The sequence below is a fragment of the Trifolium pratense genome, linkage group LG7 (assembly GCF_020283565.1).
Source record: "Trifolium pratense cultivar HEN17-A07 linkage group LG7, ARS_RC_1.1, whole genome shotgun sequence".
NCBI lineage: Eukaryota > Viridiplantae > Streptophyta > Magnoliopsida > Fabales > Fabaceae > Trifolium > Trifolium pratense.
Genome location: NC_060065.1, coordinates 38895213 through 38919261, shown reverse-complemented (window position 1 = coordinate 38919261; position 24049 = coordinate 38895213). Strand labels below are relative to the sequence as shown.

Genomic DNA, 24049 nt, shown 5'->3' with positions numbered 1-24049 from the left:
AATTAGTTAAGGCCAATTGATCAATTCAAATCGCTATAAAGACGAACACAACATATAAAATGCACCTAAGAGACATTTAACAATAATTATAATTTTAAGAATGGTTATTTTCATTGTCAAAAAAAAAAAAAAGAATGGGTATTTTTCACCCTATAAAGTGATCATCCAAATTTTATTTCTACATACAAACGAGAATAAAAATATGGCAGAAATTCTCAAGTTTATTTATGTTATGATTATTTTCCTTTTCATGTGTATGATTGTAACTAATGGTAAGTCTATATATATTCTAAAAAAATTCATATTTCTTCTTTATCTTATTTTACTTTTATTTAAATATACAATGTATCATTCCATATTATTAACATTCTTTTTTCATATTTGATGTCATAGGAATTTATTTATGCGAACATGATGAAGAATGTCCTGAAAATGAGTGTCTCTATCATGAACATTCACATTGCATATGGGGTGTTTGCCGATGTGTGTAATGGTAGTTGTTAAGTTCAAATATATATAATTATATGGTACTTTTAAGAATATATAAATGCCTTTGCAATAATAATGTTGGTACTTTTTTTTTCAAGTAGCTTAGTGAATAAAAATTTCACCCTTAAAATGGATAAGTGGAATGATTCGGATTCGAACCCTAACTCATGCATATATAATGCAATGTTCTTGTCATTAGAGCTATAATGTTGGTACTTTTAATTATGTGGTACTTTTATATTTCTTTCAATGCATCAATTTTTGTATGTCAGACCTTCAAATTTATTTAATGCACTAAAAAGTAGTATATTACTCCCTCCGGTCCTATATATAAGGAATACATTGAGAAAAACACACAGAATATTTATTATTCATTTACACTCCTATAGGACCGGATGGAGTATTTATTATTCATTTACACTCCTAAAAATTTGCTTATTTTCAACAGAATATATATATATATATATATATATATATATATATATATATATATATATATATATATATATATATATATATATATATATATATATGGGGTTTTCTAACTTAGACCCTAGTTAGGTCTAAGTTAGCAAGGTGCACCTTTTCAATTGGACCAAAATACCATTCTTTTAATTTTTGAAAGAATAGAGCAACAGGGGCATTTCTGTAATTTTACATAAAAAAAAAATAATGACACGCGCCGCCACCTTCTTAAAAATTAATAGACGTGGATCCAGTGTCGCGCGCGTACGGAAGGACCATGGTTACAGACCGTTGATTTCCATCAGACAGCCAATATGTGATCTCATTAAGGCTGTCTGATTGATCAGACAGCCCAGATCATCCTACCATCCTGTCTGCGCCACACTAGATTATAAGCTGGAGAGAGAAAATTTTACTTTTGAAAAAGGCAGCCACGTGTCAGCATATGACTGGGTCTGCGTGATTTTTTCCATTTTATGCTTTAAACTCGATTATTTCGTCGTAAATTAATTTTTTATTTTTTAATTTTTATACCAAAATTCATAATTTTTTTTTCTCTACAAACAGAGACTTGGTTCGTTTGATTTGGACACCGAAAAAAAAACGCGATTTTTCACTACTTTAAACTCGATTATTTCATCGTAAATTAATTTTTTATTTTTTATTTTTTATACCAAAATTCATAATTTTTTTTTCTCTACAAATAGAGACTTGGTTCGTTTGATTTGGACACCGAAAAAAAAACGCGATTTTTCACTACTTTAAACTCGATTATTTCGTCGTAAATTAATTTTTTATTTTTTATTTTTTATACCAAAATTCATAATTTTTTTTTTCCTACAAATAGAGACTTGGTTCGTTTGATTTGGACACCGAAATCCTTCTGAAACCATTTATATGGTAGAATGGTTTCAGAGAGTTGTAATCTGAAACCATTTTGCTGGTAGAATGGTTTCAGTAAGTTGATTACTAGTTATTTGCTTCTGAAACCATTTAGCTTGTAGAATGGTTGCACATAGTTGTATTCTGAAACCATTTTACTGGTAGAATGGTTTCAGTGAGTAATTTATTAATTGTGTTTGCTTCTGAAACCATTTATCTGGTACAATGGTTTCAGAGAGTTGTAATCTGAAACCATTTTGCTGGTAGAATGGTTTCAGTGAGTTGATTATTAGTTATTTGCTTCTGAAACCATTTAGCTTGTAGAATGGTTGCACATAGTTGTATTCTGAAACCATTTTACTGGTAGAATGGTTTCAGTGAGTAATTTATTAATTGTGTTTGCTTCTGAAACCATTTATCTGGTACAATGGTTTCAGAGAGTTGTAATCTGAAACCATTTTGCTGGTAGAATGGTTTCAGTAAGTTGATTATTAGTTATTTGCTTCTGAAACCATTTAGCTTGTAGAATGGTTGCACATAGTTGTACTCTGAAACCATTTTACTGGTAGAATGGTTTCAGTGAGTAATTTATTAATTGTGTTTGCTTCTGAAACCATTTATCTGGTACAATGGTTTCAGAGAGTTGTAATCTGAAACCATTTTCCTGGTAGGATGGTTTCAGTAAGTTGATTATTAGTTATTTGATGAGATTAAGGTAGTGAAAAATTGGGTTTTTTTTTTCTGTGTCCAAATCAAACGAACCAAGTCTCTATTTGTAGAGAAAAAAAAATTATGAATTTTGGTATAAAAAATAAAAAATAAAAAATTAATTTACGACGAAATAATCGAGTTTAAAGTAGTGAAAAATCGCGTTTTTTTTTCGGTGTCCAAATCAAACGAACCAAGTCTCTATTTGTAGAGAAAAAAAAATTATGAATTTTGGTATAAAAATTAAAAAATAAAAAATTAATTTACGACGAAATAATTGAGTTTAAAGTATAAAATGAAAAAAAATAAACGCAGCCAATGAAAGAGTGACACGTGGCCTTGCCTTTTCAAAAAGGCTTTCTCTCTCCGCGTCAGGCTTCAGCCACGCGCGCCTGTCGGCGCGTGTGATGCACGCGCGTGATTTTTCTCCAATAATCGCGTGACACGTGTCCTGGGGGGGGGAAAAAGAAGTGGGGGCGCGTGTACTGTTGCATAAAATTACAGAAATGCCCCTGTTGCTCTATTCTTCCAAAAAATTAAAAAATGGGTATTTTTGTCCAACTCAAAAGGTGCACCTTGCTAATTTAGACCCAACTGGGTCTAAATTAGCAGCCCCCTATATATATATATATATATATATATATATATATATATATATAATATTGGTAACAGAAAAAGTCGAATAATTAATTACTCCCTCTATTTTAAAATAAATGTCGTTTAAGAATTTTACAGATAGATTAAGAAATGTAATGATTTATCAGAATATATGACAATTTTATTAAACTAACCTTATTTATTATTGGTGTAATGTTTTGAAAGTAGTGTACACTCAATTAATTAAAGCGTACTTCCTCCGGTCTTAATTATAAACAAATTCTATTTTTTAGATTCATTGAAAAATCAATGTATTTGACCTTAAGTAAGTCTAAATACATTGGTATTCAAATGAATCTAAAAAGTATAATTTGCTTATAATTAAGGTCGAAGGAAGTATAACCGAAACTAAAACAATAATTCTACAAGTTTGATTATTTATTTACTTTGTGTGTTTACCTTAAGTTTTACAAAATAAAGAACAATCATGATGTTAAAATTAGAAGCTCATATAGTCTGACAACATGAGAGGTAAATTTCAACGAATCAAATTTCAATAAGATGTAACCTTTATTGAATATCATTTGTATTTAATTGACTATATGGTACGTTGAGATTTTTCTAAATGAGAGGTAACTTTTCTTGCTTATAGTAAAACTCCTTTTGAAGCCACTAAAAATCTAAAACAAATATAGACTATACTAATACAATCAGTTCTATACAATGAGTATTTGATTTCTTGGAATGCAAGTTTCTTCCTCTTGTTTATTTTTCTATAGCACATCAATTTGACAATTTCACTTCACAATTACAAATCTCTCAAATAGTAAAACACAAGATAACAACACAGCTCATGAGAGTTCTTCAAAATCTAAATTTGCTACGCCTGTCGGCTTACATAATGGCGCAACTATCGCCATTCCTGTAAAGAGATTGTCCATGTGATAAAGTTATTATACTTTTAATATTAAAGTAGAAAGATAAAAATCGATCGTCTTTTAAAATACTGGATCAAATTCTATGCGAGAAAGCAAGGGTTGTATCTTCAAAAATCTATACTAGTGTGTCGAATCTTGTGAAAAGGGGAGGATCAAAAATTTGTACCTTTTTCTTTCATCTTCATATTTACTGAGAGTTTCCTCATATTTTAGCCAAAGAGTACTTGCATCCTGAGGGTTCACATTTTTCGGTCCTACAAAATATGCCTGAACAAAAAATTCCGGAGTTCTATCCCTGAATAACAATCGTTGAATTGAACATGAATTAGTCAAGGCAAACAATAACATCAACAATGACTAAAATTGATATGTTTCCTATTGAATAAAGTAATAAACAGTGTTAGTTCTCTGAAGATGTGCGCAAGCACGCATAATGTAAACAACAAAAGCTTTATATCACTATGTTGTGCGCTCAGCTACATCGATTAAATTAAACATTTCCATAACGTCCTCATTTGAATCATATACATGTATTTCCATATGCAATTAACTGAATAAAAGTGAAAAACATTTGCAGAGTTAGGATAACTTCTATGCACAAAGAAGTCAAATGTACCTTCCTTCATATTCAGATAACCATGCTACATAAGCAGCACCAAAGTACATGGACACAAATGGATTGCTTAGATCATCAATTAATTCAAGTTTGTAAGCCCTGAAACCCAATTCCCTGAACAAAACACCACATATCAATTTTAGAGAAGAAACAACAGCATTTCTTGCAGTAGCAGAAAGCATCTTGAGGCTGGAAAAGCTGGAATTTTAGTGTGAAACAGAACTGATTAATTATTTTGGTTTAAATATGATTTTAATGTTGTTAGTTTTTTTTTCTGGATTCAGTCCTTGCAAATTCTAAAATTGTTACTTTAAGTCCTTAGCGTCATATCATATGTGGCCCAATATAATCATGACACATGGTGCCATGTGTCCCAATAAGGTGACTTTAAGAACTAAAAGCAACAGTTTTTGAATTTGTGCGGACTGAATCCAGATAAAAAAACTTACAGGGACTAAAACTGAAAAACACTATAATTGCTGGGTCTAATATCATATTTAAACTTATTATTTTCTTTTGGAAAGAAAATAGAGTTGAATTTTCTTTTTCTCAGATCAGTTATTATTCCTTTTTCAGGTTCATTGAATAACTGATGTATCTGGTCCATAATATGAACCAGCTGATACATCAGTTATTCAATAAACCTGAAAAATAAATTTTTTCTTGTATATGAGACCAGAGGGAGTATACTACACACAGAGAAACATATAGTTCTAAAACTATAATAATTGATGTGTCTAATACATACGAGTGAAGCCAATAAGCAGTGGAGTAGTCAATCCCCATTATTCCAGTTCTTGGTCCAAGTCCATGTACATAGCGCATGCTAATAACCTCTCCAATAGCACAAATTACTGTCTGTGCACCAAACCATATTCAGAAAAAGAAAAAAATTGAAAAAAATTCACATTTGAGGTATTTGATAAAACGGATATATATTATCGGTGTAAACTAGTTTTACATTTATTGTTCTATACCAAAAGGATTCCGAACTTTTTAAATCAGTTCAATAATCAATATGTGTTGTAGGCATGCTTGAATTTCAGTTAGCTTAATTATTTCCAATTTAAGTTAATCAAACTCGTCTAGTTTTGTATACTTACAGGTTTAACTTTCGTGCTGCTGAGGTGTTTCAATAGAATTATATCAGCAACTGCCTGTAACAAAAGATTAATATATGATCAGGACACTGCATTTTATTTCCTGACCTAAACACTATAAAGTCTCTACCATAGTAAGGTTTTCAGCGCATCAGACGCATTACAAGATACTAACAACGCCGTGTATTGGGGACTATGGCAAGAATACAAGTTTGTTAATAGAAAAAGAATGCGGAATATAAGTTACTCACAGTAATAGATTCATACCTTCATTTCTACCCGGGTAAGATATGGTCTCTTCTTTTCATCTTGAGAAAAACGCACTTTTCCGGGTTTTTCTTTCGATTTAGTCCATGCTTTTCGGACTGCGGGATGATTCCACATTGCTTCCATATCTTCTGGATATACTCTGGAATCCCAATATATGTCATCATTTGCATCTTCAATAAAAACATACCAAAGTACTTGTCAGGCAATATAAATACACAAGTAATAACAGTGTAAGTAGTAAGAAAGTCGCAAAAGTGAAACTGTTTTGATTACTGTTACATTAAAGAATCTTCCTCCTTTAGGATAACTATGATTATTGGGTAACTATATTTTGAGTAACCAATCTTTGTATTTATTGTCATTCAGTTTGTACATATAATTGAGCTTCACTATATATTGCACACAGATTCACTTATTTGTTCTGTTGTTTTCATCTTTCTCAACATGGTAGGTATCTAGAGCGTCATTTTCTTTTTAGGATTGAGTTCTTCCAATTTCCATTTTCCACTGCCAAGTTCAGCTTTTGCAGGTATCTTGTTAAGAGTCCTGCATCGGTTGCGAGATGGTACGAATATATGTTTATAAGGAGGGCAATCCTCACCTTTCAAGCCAGTTTTGTAGGGTTGAATTAGGTCTAACTCTCAATTCTAAGATAGTATCAAAGCATTCTCCACAATCCGTTGGGCCACCTGCTATCAGGTTTTTTATCAGGTCACCCACCATTTATATCCGCGCACCAAGCCCGATAGTGCTGGGCGCAAGGGTGTGTGTTAAGAGTCTCATATCGGTTGCGAGATGGTCTGAATATATTTTTATAAGTTAAGGCAATTTTCACCTTACCAGCCGCAAGCCGGTTTTGTAAGTTTGAGTTAGGCTCAACTCCCAATTCTAAGATATCTATTAAGAAATAGCATGTTCAAATGAGAGTATTAAAAGCAGAGGAGGGGGGTCGAATTTACCTTTTGAATGATCTAAAGGTATTGGAGATACAGCATGAGAATGAGCAGGAGCTACAGCTCTGATTTCTGGAGGACTATCATCAATTGAATTTCTGCCCAAGCTTTCAAAATTTGCAAAAGTTTCCTTAACTGCAAGATAGTTTTGCCAATAGCGCAATGTTGATTTGTGAGTTGCCTTTTTCGTGCCACCTTTATATGCCCTTACAATAAACTCTTCATTTCTTTGTCTGCAAGAAATGTCCCTCAATATGATAAATGTTTCCGAAAACACTCACGGTAACCACTATGCAACTGCAACAGTTATTGCAAATACATACTGTATACATAAATCACATGAAATTTACATGACTTACATGTTATCAAAGTGTGACAGCCATTTCAGATAGGCAGCAGCTAAATATACATTTATGAAGGTCTGAATAGGTATTCTATATTCTCTTCTGTAACATATGTACAATAACCTAATGCGCTTGAATCTTTATTAGCCCTGGTGAACAATAACATAAAAATGAAATACGGATTATTTACGATTAAATATCATATTTGGTCCTTGAAGTCGTAGGAATATACCAACCTATTCCTTTACATTATCAATATTTCAAAATGAACTCTGAAATTGTAAAATGTTAATCAGGTTCGTCCCTCAGTAGATATTTGCAAAGACTATAATGACACTAAGATTGTTATGTCGGGGATGAAATTGAAACTTAGTGATTAATGTCAATTGTCAAAGATGCATTTTATAACAAATTTCAACAGAGTAAGGACTTAATTAACCTTTTACAACTCCAATTATCACCTTGTAATATCGATAATGAATAGGACTAAGTTATTACAGCTTAAAATTTCAGAGCCAATTTCGGAATTTATTTAAATATTTACTATTATTTGGTGTATGAAATAAGCCATCAACATCAAGTTTTAGTACCTTATCAACCAATCAGCAGTTTTTGGTGGAAGTTGCATAAGCCCCACATTAAGCTCTTTAGTTTTAAAGCCAGGGTTCATAACAAGTAGTTGCCTGTCACTTTCAAGTTCTGCAATAGCACAAACCATGGCCTACAACAAGGATGAAATTTGCACCTCACAAACTATAATGACCACGACACGATTCTAACACATAGCTACTGGGTTAAATTGACAAAACCAATCAAGCTGAGGATACATTTGAGTTTAACAAAGGATTTGCACTCTTGCAGCAAATCACTACTTTTCGTTTTCGGATTACATATCTACAATTTTTTGTTATCCTTGCTTGGAAATAATACTAAGTGCCATCTAAAACCTCTACCACAATATTTTATTATTCTGAAAATAGTAGTATCAGTGAGTCTAATTTAGAACTTATAAAAGAAAACAGTGGCATAATATGAAAAAATAAAAAATACTAAAGACATACAGGATTTATCTCTGACAGAAAGTGTTTGCCAATAACAATGTCAGCTACAGCCTGAAAATACACAAAGTGATGCATCAGGATCGCGAGAGACGTGAATCCAAACAACTAGAAATGTCTAACTTTATGAAATTCTGAAGATAGAGTTGTTCATTTTACCCTCATTTCAGTCTGTGTCAAATATGGCTGGCCATCAGGATCGCGAGAGAGGTGAACCTTTTGATCTCTTTCCTCGCCAGCTTTTAACCATTCAGCACTGACTTCAGGTATATTCCACATTTCCTCTAAATCTTGAGGCTCCACACAATCATCCCAATAGCTGAAGTTAGCAGCAGCCATCCTGAAATGCGAAATTACAGAATGAATCAACTGCTTACGCATAAAACAAATTTGATCGAACTTTATACAGCAGACATAAAATGCAAGTAAAATTTGAAGCCAAAACAAATGTGTGACTTATGGACCTTTTTGGATAAACAGCTTAGTTGCAGCTTATAGCATAAGCGCTGATCAAGATAAGTAGTTATGTATATATAAGCTTACATAAGCTATTTTTATAACAAAATATAAAATAAAAATAAATTGTTTTTATATATGCTACAAGCTGTTTTCATAAGCTATATTGGAGTACTTCTGAATATAAGCCGAAAAATACTTATGAAAATTGACATGATTTCTTGTCATGAGTTTTCCCAAAGTGTACCAATAGATAAACCTAAATAAGTCAACCCAAAGAGGCATGTTATATTACCCAATTTCAGATAAGTAACCAAACAAGATTTGATCGAACTTTTTCATCACATCACAGAGCATGATTTTCAAAATCGGAAATTACGATTAAGAAAGAATTTAGAAAACTAAGCTGGATTTTAGGGTAATTCAACAAAATAACATTACCTTTATCAAAGAGAAAAGAAACGCAGCTCAATGAATATCAGAAATCGAAAAACAAATGAGTTCGATACACAGCTCATTATAAACCAATAAAAAATCGAAAAACAATTCTAAGCCTCTTTCAATTAAACCGTTACATTGATAAACAAGCAATGAGACAATTAATTAAAGCATGATAGATTTGGGGAACTTATAAAGGAAATAATTCATAAATGTGTATCCCTAGATCATAATAATTCAATTTTCGAAAACAAAAATTTCATAATAATTCAAAAGAAATATCTATATCATTTGAAGGTATCTAAATAATGAACATGAACATTCATTTGCAAAAAGCCTAATATGCAACATTTTCAAATTGTATTAAATATCAAAATTAATAAATAAATAAAATAATGTGATTACCTCTAAAGACAATGTTGTAATAGAGATCGACGAGAAGGATTTTAGAAAGAGGTGTAGAGATGAAGGAAATTTCCCACCAAAAGCATTAACAACAGATAATAAGGTGAATAACCGTTGCCAGGGATGAAGTGTTTGAATAAATCGTTATTAGGCCATTATTACCAATGCTATGTTTTGAGACTTTGAAAATTATATCTAATAACTTTTTATGGTAAAAGATCATTTTATATAGCAACACATTGTAATATTTACAATTTGCATACCACAGTTGGTAGGATATGGCCTCTTGGTCCCATTTTTTTATATGATATATGCTTATAATTAGAGACATATATGGAGTAGGAAACGAAATGATATCAAGAGGTCTTATATAACTAGTCTCACACCCGTGCGATGCACGGGTATTATACGGTATTTTATATTGTAATGTTGAAAAATTATTCGTATAAATTGAAACAATAAGTATTATGAAAATTATAATAATAACATCAACAACAACAAAATAATAATAATAATAATAATAATAATAATAATAAAAAAGTGATGTAAATATAAGATAGATATTAAAGATGTGTTTATACATTTCGAAAAGATTACAATGGATCCTATTGCATCTACCAAAATAAGTTGGTAATTCATAAATTGTCATGTCGCTATGAAAACGGTTTGTGGTCATACTCGTACACTGTGCATTTGATTCTTAATTGGACACTATAATTCAATATATAGTATAAAAGATTAATTAGTGCGTATAATTTAGTAAAACCTATTATTATTAGTTGAGTAGATGTATAATGAAAAGTCATAGGTATATAAATGTAGGCATATGAAAAAGTGTATAGAGATGACAATGATGTAAGTAGAAGTGATGTGACATTATTGAGTGGTTTAATTGGATATAAGTGACTGACGTGGATTAGAGTTAGATTAGTGGTTGCACAACTATCTAGGAAATATATATATATATATATATATATATATATATATATATATATATATATATATATATATATATATATATATATATATATATATATATATATATATATGTTTATACATTTAAAAAACTTATTTATACATCACATATGAAGTTACTTTGGTATCTTCTTCATTAACATTGATTAGCAATATCTTTAACTCATTCTTCAAAATAACTATGGAAATGATAACATATAATTGACCATGGAAAACAATCGATGTTGAAACATAAGTTTTTATTTATATTATAAATCTCATTGGAGGATTCTGAGTTGGATAAACTACTTCATTATCTCTTACCAAAAAACTACTGTATTATCGAATTTGACATTTATATTAATTTGAAACTTATTGGAGCAAAGATAAACCAACTTAACTCATACTCAAATATCGAATATGATAAAAATCATATAGGGCATAACAACAATTAGTAAAATTTATTTTATCTATTTTTTTTACTAATATTAGAAAGTAGTCCTGACAATCGACCAACTCCTTATATTTATAAAGATTGGACAAAAGATTATTAGCAAAAACATTAACTTTTTTGAAAAAAAGACAATAAAATACACAAAATAATAAAATGAACAAAAAAATTTAAAATGAATAATAACCCAAAATAATAATAATAATAATAATAATAATAATAATAATAATAATAATAATTACAATTATTACCCCACATTAAATGAATGTAAGTGGATGATGTGGCTAAATGAAAGGTTTTCATTGGTTTGTGGATTAGGGTTTAGATATGCAATTCCACAACTATCTAGGATTTATATATATAGATTATATGGTGGTATGTAAATTGTTATGTTTATTTTAAAATTAAGAAATCTTCAGTGATCGGCGCACTGAAGATTTCTTCAGTGCGTCGATCTTTTTTGCAACTCATTTGACTTGTTTGTGTTTGGGTTATGTGGATGGAAAGAAATCATAGATTGTTAATTTAGAGGCTCGCCAAGCACTCTTCATCAATTGTATGAACAAGATCAAGCTTTTTTTCCTTTAGGTGGTTAAAGTCGACGAGTGTTATTTTAGCTTCAAACTATCATAGCTGATGGTTTAGTCTTTTGCTTTGTTGGGTCTTATATGATTTGTTTATGATTCTCTTTCTTTGACTCTTTATAAACTTCTCTAGTCTTCCTCGGTACATCTTGTGTTGGAGAGACTGTTTTGTTAATATATCTCATTTTGGCTTGTTAAAAAAAATTAATTTAGATTTTTTATATAAATATCTAACTTTAATTTAAAATATAAATTAGAGTGGAAGTTAAATCATAAAATATTTAGGCTTAAATGCAGTTTTGGCCTCTCAAATTTTACAATTGTTTGATTTTGGCCTTTTAAATTTCAATTGCTCGATTTTAACCCTCTAAATTTTACAATTGCTCAATTTTGGCCCCCAAAGTCTTAATTGCTCAATTTTGGCCCCAAAGTTTACCCTTTTTGCAATTTGCTAGTCCCCATTGATTTTTTTGACTAAAAAAAACTCAATTATGTGTTGCGTTGTATACTCACCGAACATTGAGTCTTCATCACCGACTGTCAACATTGATGAAGACTCAATGTTCGGTGAGTATACAACGCAACAAAATAGTCAATGGGGGACTAGCTAATGCAAAAAGAGGTACACTTGAGGAGCTAAAATTGAGCATTTGAAACTTAAGGGCCAAAATCAAGTAATTGTGAAATTTAGCAGGTTAAAATCGTGCAATTAAAATTTGGGGGCCAAAATCAAAAAGTTGTGAAACTTAAAAGGCTAAAATTGCATTTAAACCAAAAACTTATGCAAAGTAATAGAGAAGAGAAGTGTAAGCCGAATCATGTTGGTACTTTTACGGTGAAGTCGGCGTATAAATTTCTTCAAAAGCGTGATGAATGCTGGGCAACAATTATGGGTGAATGATGTGCCATCTAAAGTGAACATATTTGGATGGAGGTTATTGCTTTCAAGACTCTCAACTCTGATGGCATTGGCGAGAAAAGGTATCATCGTTAACCCGCGTGAATTTTGTTGCGCTTTTTGCTATAGAGAAGAAGAAGAAGAAGAAGAAGAAGAAGAAGAAGAAGAAGAAGAAGAAGAAGAAGAAGAAGAAGAAGAAGAAGAAGAAGAAGAAGAAGAAGTCGATCATATGTTTTTCAAATGCTCTTTCTCACTACAATTATGGAAGACAGTATTTAGTTGGATGAAAGTGGAGTTCATACCCTATAACTACGGTTGGAAACATTTTATTACATATGTAAAAGCCCGACAAGTAATTTGGTTGGCAACTATGTGGAGTTTATGGCGCGATGATAAGTGCTAAATTTCAGTGATTTTACCTATACATTTTAAGCACTTATTGACTTATTTTATAAGTCATTTGATGTAAAACCTCCAACTATTTGTAAATATTAGTATTTACTAGCAAATTAGTATTTTAACTATTTTCACCTATTTTCCCTTACTTTTGTAGGTTTTAGCTATTATTATATATTAATTATATAATATACATATTATTATATTATGATTAATGTTTATTTATGTGTTAATAGATCAAGAAAGAAGTGCAAGAATACAATTACAAGTGGGCTTAAAAAGAAAAAGGAAACAAGGCGGTCCAATTGGAAAAGAGGAGCAGAGAGTTAAGTGTGCAAGTTGCAGACAACACCGTTTTGCTTTCTTAATACTAAAGGAATTGCATACTTAAGGGATAAATTAAAAAAAGCCTATAAAAGCATCCGGTGGCAATTCATTCTCAGAGACACCAGAGAACAACACGCCCAACACTAGAAGAAACATGGGAGGAGAGCTTAACGCGTAACACAGAGAGTGAAGCTCGGAACGACGGAGAACACTGCGGTGGATGCACACCAACTGTTTGAGGAATCAACTGGTGTTGTTATTTCATCTCTTTTCTTCTTATTTGTGTAAAACTATCATGGTAATGAGTAGTTAAAGACACTTTTGTTGGGATTAGATGTAATTGACTCTATTAGTGTGTATTTCTTTTGATCATGGCGTTATATATGATTTTAGTTATTTATCAATATTGATCTTATCCTTGTTTTCAATGTTTGAATCTTTGATTTGAAATGATATAGAAATATACTTTTTGAATCTAGAACTAGGATAATGGTCTGTTAGATTCTAAACTCTAGGAATAGATTTAGGTTTAACATTCACCCAAAGTATTGGAACTTAATGCTATTATATCGATTAAGCACCCGAGGGATCGGGGTTTGATAGGTTTAATAGTTTTCTCGACGTTATCTGGGGACGGAAACGCACGATGAGCAATACGTGATAATATTGGTTAATAACTAGAATCTATATAACTGATTAGGGAAATATATATGAATGAGTTAATGAAGTCTACTCCCAGCAATTTCATCTCTCTGTTAATTTAATCATCTCTTGTCATCGTTATATTTTCGCAACTTATCGCAAACAAATACCTTTCAATCACTTTACTTTTTTTTTTTTTTGACAAATTCAATCACTTTACTTAAAATTATATTAATTGTTGAACTGCATCGATATCGCATCAGTCCCTGTGGAGACGATAAAAATATACTTACTTTTGTACTTCAACAAAATGGCGCCGTTGCCGGGGACTGACGTTTAGATATTGGAGCATTGCAACAATTTATATTCTTTTAAGTATTTGTACATATTTGTTTATATTGTATAGTTGTGGTTTGCACTAATCCTTCTTTGCTAGACAAAGAATTATTTTTCTTGTTAGTTCAATCCTTTTTCAGATTCACCATCACAAAAGAACCATGACTAATCGTGGTTATAATAACTTCTATATTTCGGATGAGTACGAAACGTATCAACAGTATCCACCTGATAATTATGTGCAAACTCCAGAGGCTAGATTGGAAGAGACCATGATTAAATTCATGGAAATGCAGCAGCAACACATGCAACAACTACAACAACAGATGCATGAGCAACAACTACAGCTGCAACAAATGCAAGACCAGCACCAACAATATCTGAAAAATAGTCTTGCACGGGCCAAAAATTTGAAAAATCAGCTTAGTCAGTTGGCACAACAAATGGAGAATAAGCAAAATTTGGAAATCCAAACCAACACCCAAACAACTCCTGAAGAGAAAGATAATATTCTAAATGAGGAAAATGAAGAGAGTGTGGAAGGAGTTGAAAACTATGAGGAAGAAAGAATGTGTGATGGATGTGGTGGAGTGAAAATAGTGGAAGAAATAGAGACACCACAAGAAGTAGAACTTCCTCAAGAATTGTCATACACTGTTGATGATGAAGAAGTGATGATGGCTGCAAAAGAAATTAAAGGATTACTTGACGAGAAAATATCAATTGAGCAAAAGAGGGAGAATGAGAACAAGGCGGAGATTGATCGGGTCATAGACGAAATTTGTGCCTTGTTCAACAAGAAGCAATTGTGGAGGATATGGACTCCGCAACATCTATATCTTAAATTCATGGAGTACCTGCCAAATCAAAGGAAAAAGACGGATGATGTGCTTTCCGTCTCATTTTGGCCACCCTAACCAAAAAGGCGTCAAGCTAGTGACGTAAAAGAAGCGCTTGTTGGGAGGCAACCCAATTTTGTAAGTAATTTATGTTTTTATTATGAATTTTGTGTGTTCAAAGAAAGGAATTATTTTGGACCAGCTGTGCACAAGAAATTATGCAGGAAAATTTTGTTTTCTGCTACTCTGGCCTAGCCAGCAATTTGGTGGCCTAGCCACCACTATGAGTCTCAATTTTCTATCTTTACTATTTAAATTCTGCAATTTATAATTTTACTGCACTTAGGCATATTTTGAAAGGTTTTAAAAGATCCAAAATTGGAACCATTACTTCTGGTGTGAAAGTTCTGTTTTTTTTTTTTTTTTTGTGTCATGTGTGTTGCATTTGCTAAGCTAAATTTCCATGGCTAAGTGAATTGTGCAAATTTTGAATTTTTAAAGCAGCAACATTCATAGCTTTCACATTAGAACTTTCAACCACCTATCCCTTTATCTCATTTTCTGATTTCATTGATATTGAAGGCATTGTGAAGTTTTGTTGCTTATCTAGGAAACACCATGTTTATGAATTTGAGGTTGCTGCCTTTAAGCAGATTTTGAAAGTGTATTATGCTTCAACCGGTCTTTGTTGATTGTAGAAATATGCACTTATGACAGGGTTACTTTCACTAAGCTGGAATGTTGATTTGGTTGCTTTAACTTGTGCTATTTTAAAGTTGAATTTGACAAATTTCTTTTGTGCTATGTCTTGACTTTCATGAGTTATTTTAAAGGCATGGATACAAAACTCTTAATCTTGAACTGACATTAGAATCATGTGACAACTGTGTTTCATTGTTGCTTATTTGAACATCATGTTTGCAATTCCTAAAAGACATGAACTGTTAAATCTTAACTTAGTGGTCATCACTTGTTGTCTTACCATTATTGCTTGTTGAAGTTCATGACTTTACTTTCAGTAAGCTCATAATTGCAAATCTTTCTAAGCTTAAGGGATGTGGAAGGTAAGTGTGTAAAGAAAGTGCCCTGTATACCACTTGTTGACTTCTTAAAAACTGTTATAGAAACATAGAATGCAGTATGTGCAAATTCTTTTTCACTCATTCTGTCTGTAAATTTCGCTAAGCGAAATTCCTGTGGCTTAGCGAAAGTACGAGTTTCTGAATCTATTCTGCTGTGTTCTTGAGAGACATGTGTGTGGTGTTATTTGCTATATTAACATTTGTTTCAGAGATGGCACCAAAGAGGCATTTGATACCTGATTAGGAATGGCCTATGGAAAGGCCATTTTACTTGGAGGAGGTGAGACAGGCTGTTGTTGGTACCAAAGAAGTGGAGAAGATCAAGACAACTGACAAGAGAAAGATTGACTGAAAAGCTCTCCAAAACTCTGTGAACTTTATTTTAATAGCTTTCGGTTAAATTTATGCTTTTTTTTTTTGTGAATATCTTAATATATGTTTCTCTTGTGGTCTTGGTTGAAAAAAATGGTTCAATTTTTTTTTAAATTATTTTTGAATCTCATGTGCATATGAATTGAAAAGTTTAGGTTTGTGATTAATCAAATTCAAATGCATGATTAGAATAATTTTTTTTTTTCAAATTACATTGTTTGAGGTCAAAATTTTGTGATTATCTTTGAATGATAGGATGAATTTGAACCAAGTAGTTTTATTCAATTTGATTTCATCCATTCCTTCTTGAGATGATTAATTGATGATGAATCACTTAACCTAGCCGGGTGAGATTGTGTGAACCTTCCATTGTTTATATATTTGAGAGCCGACAATTGTGTTTAACTCTGTTGATTTTAACTGAATCTTGCTATTACTTGATGTGTTTGAAGTCATGGAAATGATCAAGGCCGTGTTTCTATTTGAGTGCAACTACTTAAGCCAAAATAACCTACTTTGTGAGTTAGTGTGATCCTTTGCTACCCCCCTTGAGCCAAAATTTTTTGAAAATTTGTTTGTTTTGAACCCTTGAACCACAATAAAGAAAAACAATGACTTAACCCTTGTCTTAGGATGATTGAGCATTGAATTTAAGTAGGGTTGAAAACAAGTTGGGGAGAAAGAGGTTATTTGTTTGTTTGAAAGAAAGAAAAAAAAAAGTAGTTGAAAAATTTGAAATGTTGAAAATGGTGATTGTGAAAAAGAAAAAGAATTTTGAAAAAGATCTTACAATCAAAAGAAATCAATGAAATTGAAAAGATAAAAGAAAGAAAAGATTGTGGCATACAAAAAGAATTACCAAAAGAAAGAAACATGGGGAAAGTGAAAGAGGGTGAATAGCTTATGTGATGAAAATTCTCAAGAATTATGCTCTCTTATCCTTAAGGCTTTTTGAATCCAAAGAAAAACAATGATTTCTTGTAGCCTAGCCCCATTACAATCTTAAGAAAGACCTTAGTGATCCATGATTGATAACATGTTTTGTGATTATGTTGAGATGTATGTTTAAATTGATTTGTTGTGAACACATTGTTTGGATTGAGAGAAACACTACACCCTTGAGTTGAACCACTTGTGAGAATTGTGATTCTAGTTGATTGTCTTGTTGATTCGGAAAGTTTGAAATCTTACTTGAATTTTGAAACTATTTCACATTCATGCTTTGATTCATTGATGATTATGAATGATTGATTTTGAACTTGCAATGCATTGAATTATGCAAACTTGAAATGATTTAAATCCAAAGTTTTTGATTGATCATAAATCTTGATTGAATCATGCACCAATGAGGTTTGAACCATATTTTGAGACTTTTGTTCGAGGACAAACAAAGTTCTAAGTTGGGGAGAGTTGATAAGTGCTAAATTTCAGTGATTTTACCTATACATTTTAAGCACTTATTGACTTATTTTATAAGTCATTTGATGTAAAACCTCCAACTATTTGTAAATATTAGTATTTACTAGCAAATTAGTATTTTAACTATTTTCACCTATTTTCCCTTACTTTTGTAGGTTTTAGCTATTATATATTAATTATATAATATACATATTATTGGTGGATTATAGGATGAGGGCTCTATTAAGTCCCTCACCGGTGTATCATTTAATTTCACTGTTCGATTAAATTAATCTGCTTGATCTAATATTTCATCACCACACTAGATCCAATTTCTAAATCTCACTCTTTCTCTCTATGCTTGAACTTTTTTTCCTCTATGTTTCCCTCTCCATTGCCTATACAGTACTCTTTTAAATCTTAATGATCTTTTTGGCCATGTGAAGTTGGAATTTAGTGCCTAGGACCAACTTGCTACGTATAAAAAAACACTTTTTACAATTGTTTTGATTGAATTAGCAGTTTATAATGTTGCTTTCCAATTTTAAGTTCGAATGATAATAAATACTAACATGTTTCTCTTTCGATGTCAATGATAATAAATACTAACATGTTTTCTCTTTCTCTTTTAAGTTATAATGTTGCTTTCCAATTTTAAGTTCTCATTGATTATAAGATGCCATTGAGAGTTTGGAAAAAACTGGTTTCTATTATAGAGCAAAATTTGGTGGACTTTGTGAAATTTCACCATTGAAGCATCATGGGACGGTTACACAATTGGAGAGAGGTATAGACATGATTGTGTGTGGGAATATGTTGATGTTCTAATGTTTATCTTTAATGAATCTCAACCATTAACCAAATCGGATGGTGTATTTTATCTACCTCACCGGTGAGGGACTTAATAGAGCCCTCACCCTAGAATCCACCCATATTATTATATTATGATTAATGTTTATTTATGTGTTAATAGATCAAGAAAGAAGTGCAAGAATACAATTACAAGTGGGCTTAAAAAGAAAAAGGAAACAAGGCGGTCCAATTGGAAAAGAGGAGCAGAGAGTTAAGTGTGCAAGTTGCAGACAACACCGTTTTGCTTTCTTAATACTAAAGGAATTGCATACTTAAGGGATAAATTAAAAAAAGCCTATAAAAGCATCCGGTGGCAATTCATTCTCAGAGACACCAGAGAACAACACGCCCAACACTAGAAGAAACATGGGAGGAGAGCTTAACGCGTAACACAGAGAGTGAAGCTCGGAACGACGGAGAACACTGCGGTGGATGCACACCAACTGTTTGAGGAATCAACTGGTGTTGTTATTTCATCTTTTTTCTTCTTATTTGTGTAAAACTATCATGGTAATGAGTAGTTAAAGACACTTTTGTTGGGATTAGATGTAATTGACTCTATTAGTGTGTATTTCTTTTGATCATGGCGTTATATATGATTTTAGTTATTTATCAATATTGATCTTATCCTTGTTTTCAATGTTTGAATCTTTGATTTGAAATGATATAGAAATATACTTTTTGAATCTAGAACTAGGATAATGGTCTGTTAGATTCTAAACTCTAGGAATAGATTTAGGTTTAACATTCACCCAAAGTATTGGAACTTAATGCTATTATATCGATTAAGCACCCGAGGGATCGGGGTTTGATAGGTTTAATAGTTTTCTCGACGTTATCTGGGGACGGAAACGCACGATGAGCAATACGTGATAATATTGGTTAATAACTAGAATCTATATAACTGATTAGGGAAATATATATGAATGAGTTAATGAAGTCTACTCCCAGCAATTTCATCTCTCTGTTAATTTAATCATCTCTTGTCATCGTTATATTTTCGCAACTTATCGCAAACAAATACCTTTCAATCACTTTACTTTTTTTTTTTTTGACAAATTCAATCACTTTACTTAAAATTATATTAATTGTTGAACTGCATCGATATCGCATCAGTCCCTGTGGAGACGATAAAAATATACTTACTTTTGTACTTCAACACGCGACCATAATAACATCATGTTCAGAGGAGATGTAGCTAATCTACATTCCTTGGTGGATCAAATAATTTATATTACCTGGTTTTGGTTTATAGGGATAATAGCAAGTATGTCTTCCTTTATTTTTTCAGATTGGTGTAAAGATCAATTATTGTGTATTCAAAGCATATAATGGTATATGTTAGAATTGTAAGGACTGGGCTGGGTATACCTTATACTCCTTATAATTTAATTAATTGCTTATAATAAAAAAAACGATAAATCAAGTGGTTCAGATGCTTAGTTATGTAAAAGGAAAGAAAAAAAAAGTCCTTAATCATGCGGATGACTAAGAGTCAAAATCAATGGAGCATCGTAGCAAAGTTGTAGTTGAAGAAACTCTAGAGGATGAAAAGGTTGCACCTCTACAAAGAAGAAAATAAAAGAGAAGTATAATGATTAAAATGTTGGAATTGATAGAGAGCACACTCTTGAATGAGCCAAATATGTAGTGAAATGAGTCAGATGTGTTGAGAAAAATCATTTACACCGTCAGTGTATATCAATTAAACTCTTTTTCTCGATACCTCGGGCTCATTTGGTTGCATATCTGGCCCAACCAAGAGTGTGCTCTCCATCAATTCCATCCTTTCATCATTCATTAGAGTTCTCTTTTATTTTCTTATTCGTAATCTACAACTTTGCTAAGATGCTCCATTAATTTTAACTTTCATCTATCCGCATGAGTAAGCATATTTTCTTTTCTTTTAGGGAACTAGCATCTAAACAACATGATTCAGAGTTTTGAGCTTACATGTATGTGTCTCTTGCTATTCTTATTTTTTTGTTGACCAAATTTCTTGTTCATCTTAACACGGACTTATTATTAGTCATAAGATGAACAAGAAGAATAGCAAGAGACACAAATTTTTGCTAAATTTGATTGGATGGTTGGTAACTTGAAGGATCAATGTTTGAGAATTTTGCATTTCCAAGCATAGATCAACATAATATTAAAGTTGACAACAAAAATCCAGACATCAAATTAAATAGGTGATATCAGGTATATGAGGTAAATGTATGACAATAAGTTTGTGTTAAGAAGAGCATGAGATATAGACGAATATATATGCTCAAAACGTTGAATCAAGTGGTTCACAAACTAGTTCTTCAGAAGGAAAAGAAAATGTCCTTAATAATGCAAATAACAGTGAGTCAAAATCATGCTCCACTGGTTTTGACTCACCGTTATTCGCGTTATTAAGGACATTTTCTTTTCCTTCTGAAGAACTAGTTTGTTAACCACTAGATTCAGCATTTTGAGCATCCTTGTTTGTATCTTATGCTCCTCTTAGCACAGACTTATTAACCTTACATTTACCGCCTACTTGATGTCCCCTATTTAATTCAATATCTGGATTTATGTAATCAACTCTACTATTATGTTGATCTATTCTTGAAAATGCAAAATTCTCATACATTCCCTCCTTCAAGTTACCAACATTCCAATCAAGTTCAGCTGATTATTTTACTCATAAAATAAATGTAAAATAAATGAGTTGATCCCTAGACTATGAGCGACCTAAACATGATTTTCCTCATAGTCAGAAAAAGTAAATAGTGTTTGCAACAGAAAAAATACTCTCATATATTGATTGTATTACGATTTTAAAATATAATCAATCTTGTCACTAAATAACTATGAAACAAACAATTCTTCAAAAGAAAAAACTATGAAACAAACAATCCAAATTACAAGCATCAATAACGACAAAATATTATTACAATTTCAATATATTAATGAACTGAAATTTGGGTATAGATAAAATTTAGACAAATGAAAATATCAAACATATATCATATGTATATGAATTTTAAAGCAAGGGAAATACTCACAACCAATCAACCATACAAACATACGCAAGTTTGGTACTTCGTTCATTCGATATGATCATTTAAAAATATCGTTATTGAAGGAGTTTTATACAAATGGAAGAATAATAGTTTTGGAGTAAGAAATATAAACCGGTAGAAAACGATTTTGATTTCAAGGAACGTATTTAATATTTATAGACTTATTGCAAATCTTAAAAGATGTCATTAATTTCGTCACACAATAATAATATCATTATAATATTAAAATTTTCAAAGATTTTCATTATTAAATTTCAATATTAAAGGAAAAATAATAAACCACAATTTTGAATGTAATAGTGTTCTTGAAACGTTGAATGTAATAGTGTTAATAATTATAATAAAATAATTTTAGATGAATTAATATAAAAAAAATTCCAAAAATAAATTTCAATATTAAAGGAAAAATAATAAACCACAATTTTGAATGTAATAGTGTTCTTGAAACGTTGAATGTAATAGTGTTAATAATTATAATAAAATAATTTTAGATGAATTAATATAAAAAAAATTCCAAAAATAAATTTCAATATTAAAGGAAAAATAATAAACCACAATTTTGAATGTAATAGTGTTCTTGAAACGTTGAATGTAATAGTGTTAATAATTATAATAAAATAATTTTAGATGAATTAATATAAAAAAAATTCCAAAAATAATATTTAAAGGATTATTTAAGTAAATTTCCAAAAAAAAAAAATTTTTTTAGATGAAACGTTGAATGTAAATTTTATATTTGAAAAATATATTTAATGTCCATTTCTAATTATAATTATATACAATGAATTGAAAAGGATTTTTTTTTTTTTTGTTACCAAAGAACAAGATTTTTTGCTTTCGCTACCACTTTAATCTGGTTCGGGGGTCAATTCTGACATCAAATGGTTTCAGCCCCTTCCAATCGCAGTTGCGGGGGATCGAACCGTGGTCCTCCCTACCAAGTTCAGCGTCAATCACCACTAAACCAACTAACGATTGGTAAGAACAAGATTTAAATACAAGAACTACACATTTGGTCTAAATTTAGTGGCTATTTGGATTTGGATTATTTTTGAACTTATAAAAATAATAGCTTATTCAAATAAATAAATTTTTATATTAATTCATAAGTTTTCAATGACAAAAATTATACTTTTATAAAAACAGCTTCTATATTTTTTTAAAAAATTATATTAATTCATATTTTTTATATTAATTCTATTAAGAAGAAATAAAAACAGCTTCTATATTTTTAAAAAAATTATAATATATTTTTAAAAAGCTCTATTAATAATGTTATAAAAAAAACTTTTAAAAGCTCTATAATAATAAAAAATAAAAAATAAAAACTTTTAACCTTATTTTAAAAAAAAAGTAAGATTTACCAAACAACTTTAATTTTATTTTTAAAGCTATTATTTCTAGTTTTATGATTAAAATAGCTTCTACACCTAAACATAATTTGGCCAAACGGTATAAAAGTTTATTTATTTACATAAGTTATTTTGCATAAGCTCAAAAATAAGCCAATTGAAACGGATCCTTATACCAAATATATAGTACTTCACTACTTTTAATAAAAACTAGAGGAAGCATATATATATATATATTGTAATTAATTTCTGTATTATTTGATTTAGTATTTCGACTTAATTTCATATTTAATAATAAAAAATATAAATTCTTAAAGGAACATGCTATTGTTACAAATAAACAAAAAAAAAAAGACATATAATTTTAATACTGAAGATATTGTTACAAATAAAAACCATTGTAGATTTATTATTTATATTTAAGGAGCATGCTATGGACTATTGTCCATGACTCAAAATGGAGTTGAACTACTCACATTTGGCCATTAGCAGCTGCAACTCAAAGAAAATAAGAAACTATGCTAGAACATAAGAAATACACTAATGATGGACATTAAAAAGGGAAATGAAAAGACAAAAACAAAAAAATTAGCACTGTTTTTTTTTTTTAATGGCAAAAATTAGCACTGTTACAGCTGCCACAACCGTGGCCAATCTCATACGGGTCGTGGAAATATTTTGCACGCAGGAAAGTGCTCCCTGGCATGTCTGGCACGACAGTGATGAGATCCCACAAGGACGTGGTAGGCTTTGCTGAAGTAAAACTTGATTTTTCACATTGTTTAGCCTTTTGT

At 30.9% G+C, this 24049-nt stretch overlaps 2 protein-coding genes and 1 long non-coding RNA gene across 3 annotated transcripts; 2 read left to right on the top strand and 1 right to left on the bottom strand.

The window, feature by feature from the left end:
• The first annotated feature begins 113 nt into the window (after positions 1-113).
• On the top strand, positions 114-755 carry LOC123893905. The gene is made up of 2 exons (XR_006803575.1): positions 114-272; positions 394-755. It is a non-coding gene; the product is annotated as an uncharacterized LOC123893905 (long non-coding RNA).
• A 2688-nt stretch (positions 756-3443) lies between these two features.
• Positions 3444-9875, bottom strand: LOC123893904. Its single transcript, XM_045943737.1, is given in 13 exon segments — positions 3444-4063; positions 4246-4374; positions 4696-4809; positions 5444-5553; positions 5799-5852; positions 6063-6235; positions 7025-7251; positions 7378-7435; positions 7438-7493; positions 7953-8083; positions 8424-8474; positions 8580-8760; positions 9720-9875. Coding segments are annotated over 12 exon segments (1311 nt in total). The 5' UTR covers position 8760; positions 9720-9875; the 3' UTR covers positions 3444-4035.
• A 4317-nt stretch (positions 9876-14192) lies between these two features.
• On the top strand, positions 14193-17331 carry LOC123893903 (signal transducer and activator of transcription C-like). Its single transcript, XM_045943736.1, has 2 exons — positions 14193-15281; positions 15442-17331. The coding sequence occupies exon 1, from the start codon at positions 14469-14471 to the stop codon at positions 15222-15224; it is 756 nt and encodes a 251-aa protein (XP_045799692.1). The 5' UTR covers positions 14193-14468; the 3' UTR covers positions 15225-15281; positions 15442-17331.
• Positions 17332-24049: the final 6718 nt, after the last annotated feature.

What these genes read in the sequence shown, in the direction of transcription:
- LOC123893903 (XM_045943736.1), top strand. Translation starts at nt 14,469, where the DNA reads ATGACTAATCGTGGTTATAATAACTTCTATATTTCGGATGAGTACGAA.